The sequence below is a fragment of the Malassezia globosa genome, assembly GCF_000181695.2.
Source record: "Malassezia globosa CBS 7966 chromosome Unknown mgl_sf_1002.1, whole genome shotgun sequence".
Classification (NCBI taxonomy): domain Eukaryota; kingdom Fungi; phylum Basidiomycota; class Malasseziomycetes; order Malasseziales; family Malasseziaceae; genus Malassezia; species Malassezia globosa.
In genome coordinates this window covers 1-3,913 of record NW_001849846.1, presented here as the reverse complement: position 1 = coordinate 3,913, position 3,913 = coordinate 1, and the positions used below count along the sequence as shown (strand labels likewise).

Genomic DNA, 3,913 nt, shown 5'->3' with positions numbered 1-3,913 from the left:
AAGTGCGATTAGGTGAACTTTCCTCAAGCCTGAAATCTCATTAGCTCATGTTGGAAGGAATAAAGACTGTTGGCCCCAATTACAGATACTCCCCATTGAGCGTAAGATGTTGATAGACAATTTACAAACTATGAAACTTTCGGACCAAATTGACTCGGCAAACATGAATGCGCTAATGGAGGACATGAGCCCAACGCCGATGCATTTGGAAATCCTTGGATGCACGTTCTGCAACGTGTCAGTAACAAAAATACGAAAAGTAGTGGAGGGTGTGTTGATGATACTTGCCACGAAACCAAAACAACCTCATCATGTGGACGGCGTCTGGAATGGTGGCGTTGTTAGCCACAACGGCCCTTGGTGCCGAAGTCGCCAAGCAATGGAGCGTTGGCTGGGTCAATGATGTGAACCCAGATGGAAGGTTCCCTCGCCGTGCGATTGGCATCAATGGCAAGTTCCCCGCCGATCCCCTCACTGTCAACTCGGACGACTTTGTCCACATCAACTTTACCAACAAGTTTGGCGATGGACGCCCGTCCACACTGCATGCACACGGACTCTTCTTCACAAACGTCAACTACTACGATGGTGCTGCTAGTGTGACGCAGTGCCCTGTCCCGGACGGATACTCGTTCTACCACGAGATCCTCAACTCGCCAAAGAGTGGCGAGAACGCACCCAAGCAATGGGGAACATACTGGCTGCACGGTCACTACCAGGGCCAGTATGCAGACGGACTGCGCACGCCGTTCATTATTCACCGTGCCGAGGGAGAGGCGTACGACTACGACGACGACTACACGGTGGTGCTAGCAGATTGGTACCACGAGAAGAACGGGTACATTCTGAAGCATGACTACTTGAAGCAGAACGGATCGTACCCGACGCCCGACTCCGGACTGATGTACTTTGCTCACACAAAAAAGGGACTCGAGGCCAAGACCATGCCAGGCATGAACGAGAATGCGACTCTGCCATTTGAGCCGGGCAAGACGTACCGACTGCGCCTGATCAACATGTCGGCGACAACCGTGTTTGACTTTTGGATCGATGGACACGACATGGAGATTATCGAGGCAGATGGTGTGGATGTGGAGCGGTATCCGACAGACACAGTGCAAGTGGCTGTGGGACAGCGATACAGTGTGTTGGTAAAGGCACGAGACGAGCCAACGAAGGACTGGACGATCCACGCAAACATGGAGCGGGTGACGTTCGGAGACGTGGGTGACCTGAAGCTCAACCTGACGAGTCGGCTGACGTACGGAGCGAATGGACAAGAGATGGGAGAGGTGGAGGAGCGGAGCACAAGTGGGAAGAAGCTCATGGACGACACGCAGCTTGTGCCGAAGGAAGAAGTGGGCCTGGACAAGCCAGACAAGCGCGTGACGCTGGTGGTGAAGACGGGCTTGGACAAGAACAAGGTGCCGTATGCATCGTTCAACAACACGCCGTATGCCGGACCAAAGAGGCCAGTGATGCTGACGATGCTGGGCGAGCATGGAACAGAGGCAAGTGCGTACGAGAACCGGACCGAGGCGGTGATTGTGCCCTACAACCAAACGATCGAAATGACGATTCTGAACGACTCTGGCGGCGCACACCCTATCCACATGCACGGGACCAAGTTCCAGGTGGTGCAGCGGGCGAACGGAACGAAGGGAGAGATGCCAAAGATGCCAGAAGTGAATGAGGAGCAAAAGAACCCGATTCGCAGGGACACGGTGCGGCTAGAAGCATGGGGGAGTGTGACGATCCGCTTCCGAGCCGTGAACCCAGGAGCGTGGATCTTGCACTGTCACATGGACTGGCACCTGGCAGCAGGCATGGCGATGGTGGTAGTGCAAGCGCCCGAAGAAGCACAAAAGGTGCTGGACGTGCCGCCGTACGTGAAAGAGCAGTGCAAGGTGTTTTGGAACGAGGATGACGAGGATGCTACAGGACCGTGAGTGCGATGAGGAAGACAGCTGTAGTATGATGATAAGTTTTCGATAATAATGAAGAGTATGGATGAAAGAGCAGGAACAGAGTCGACGAGGGGTTGTGCGCACGAGGCTATGTGAGGGGCAAGAGACCGCATGTCGTAGGGATAGGTTTACGTGGTGGAGCACATTCTTTGCTCCACTACAGAAGAGACACACAAAGGCACAAGACGCTGGAGCGCGAGAATCACGATGCAAGCGAATGTGGACAGTGGGATCTAGTATAGGCGGAATTCTCGCATACCCAACCAACACAGTATCACACGCAAGTATGCCAAGAATGCATGCAGCCGATAGCGAGGCACGTCCCAGGTAGGGAAAAAAATAAACGAGTAGGGGAAAGCAAAGCAAAGCAGCTACGAACGGCGGATCATCAAAGGACTCGAGAGTGGAAGAGAATAGGTGTTGGAGCTAAAAAGACAGGGGACGTGGAAGGAGAAGGGGATCGGGGATAGGGGATCAGGGATCAGGGATCAGGGATCGGGGATGGCCGATGTGGAACACGAATGTATAGAAACGACAAAGCAAGCAATGACAGAGTGCAGACATAAGAGAGGGGCATGAAAATGGCGCGCAAGACAGGCGGACAACTTGGATAGAATGCAGACAGAGTGGTCATGTAAGCTATGCATGCATCTCAGCTATTGTACATCTTGTGGGGTATAAGCGTATGTAGATCCAGTGATCTTTTTCAGAGATCTTTTTTTGTCGTAATGCGCATCCAGCGTAGCGCCATATATTACAAGCCTGCAGCTCGACAGGCATCTTTCGTGAAAATCAGTGTCTTAGTCATTCTGAAAAGGTCGGGAAAAAGATCTTCCGATGATCCCTTGACGGTCGTTGGCATCAACGCCATTCCCATCCCTTAGTTATCAGATCCAGTCGTCGTCACCACCGCCTTGAATGGGTTGTAGCCCGTGTACGACTCATCAGGCACAATCGGGCCTGGCATAAACGTGGGCCGTGCTCCCAAGTCAACAGGTGCAGCTGCCGCGGCCGTAACCAGCGCCAGTGCCACAGCCATGAAGTGGAGTGAGAATTGCATGGGAGAGTTGATTTCAAAAGTGGCGGAAAAACAAGGACAAGTTGTACCGAGCGGGGTATCTGACGGAGGTGCCCCATTTATAGACGGACAAAAGCACAGCATGGAAAAAAAAAAGATTTTTCATGATGACAAGCATGGATTCATCGAGACGAATGCTATTGGCCTGTATACGGCAGAGTATTACTCTGCTCCAAGGCGAAAGAGTAAGATTGGACGAGATGGAGCATGATGCGGAGCAGGGACAGAGAGACGACAAGAAGGTAGGAAAATAGGAGAAATCAAAGAGGAAGAGAGGAGAGAAAGAGGGGATAAGGAGAGAGAGGGGGGAAGAGAAGGGAGGAAGTAGAAGAAGGAAAGAAGAGGGGAGGAAGGAAAGAGAGAAAGAATAAGTGCAAAAGGAAGGGGAAGGAAAGAAGAAAGAAAGCAAGAAAGGGGCCATAGAGGCTGCACAGGGAGAGGAAGAAGAGAAGGGCAGAGAGGAGGAGGGAGGAAGGGAAAGACATTTAAACAAAGACAAACGGAGGAAGAGAGACACTGAGAAAAAAAAGATAGAAACAGGGACTGGAGAACAAAGGAGTAGGAAGGGAGAGGAAAAGGGCGAAAGGGGGGAGGCGAAGGGAAGGGAGGAAGGGAAGAGGGAAAAGGACGAAGGAAGGAGGAAAAGGGGACGAAAAGAAGGGAAGCCTCCACTGGGGGGAAATGAGTAGGAAGGGGAAAAGAGAGGGGCGAGGGAAGAGGGAAAGGAGGGGGAGAAGAAAGAACATAGAAGGACAGAAAGAAGGAAAGACAGAAGAAGACAGGCAAGGAGAAGGATAGAAAGAAGGAGAGAAGGGAGGAAGGAAGGGAGAAGGAAGGAAGGAAGGAAGGGATAAGGAAGGGAGAAGGA

General features: G+C 52.0%; 2 protein-coding genes across 2 annotated transcripts; one reads left to right on the top strand and one right to left on the bottom strand.

Annotated features, from left to right (window-relative positions):
* Positions 1–311: 311 nt before the first annotated feature.
* MGL_4262 (uncharacterized protein) lies at positions 312–1,949 on the top strand (the record flags this gene model as incomplete). Its single annotated transcript, XM_001728545.1, has 1 exon — positions 312–1,949. The coding sequence occupies one exon, from the start codon at positions 312–314 to the stop codon at positions 1,947–1,949; it is 1,638 nt and encodes a 545-aa protein (XP_001728597.1).
* An 898-nt stretch (positions 1,950–2,847) lies between these two features.
* MGL_4261 (uncharacterized protein) lies at positions 2,848–3,027 on the bottom strand (the record flags this gene model as incomplete). The annotated part of the gene is made up of 1 exon (XM_001728544.1): positions 2,848–3,027. One exon carries the CDS (start codon positions 3,025–3,027, stop codon positions 2,848–2,850), a length of 180 nt encoding a protein of 59 aa, XP_001728596.1.
* Between the last annotated feature and the right edge of the window lie 886 nt (positions 3,028–3,913).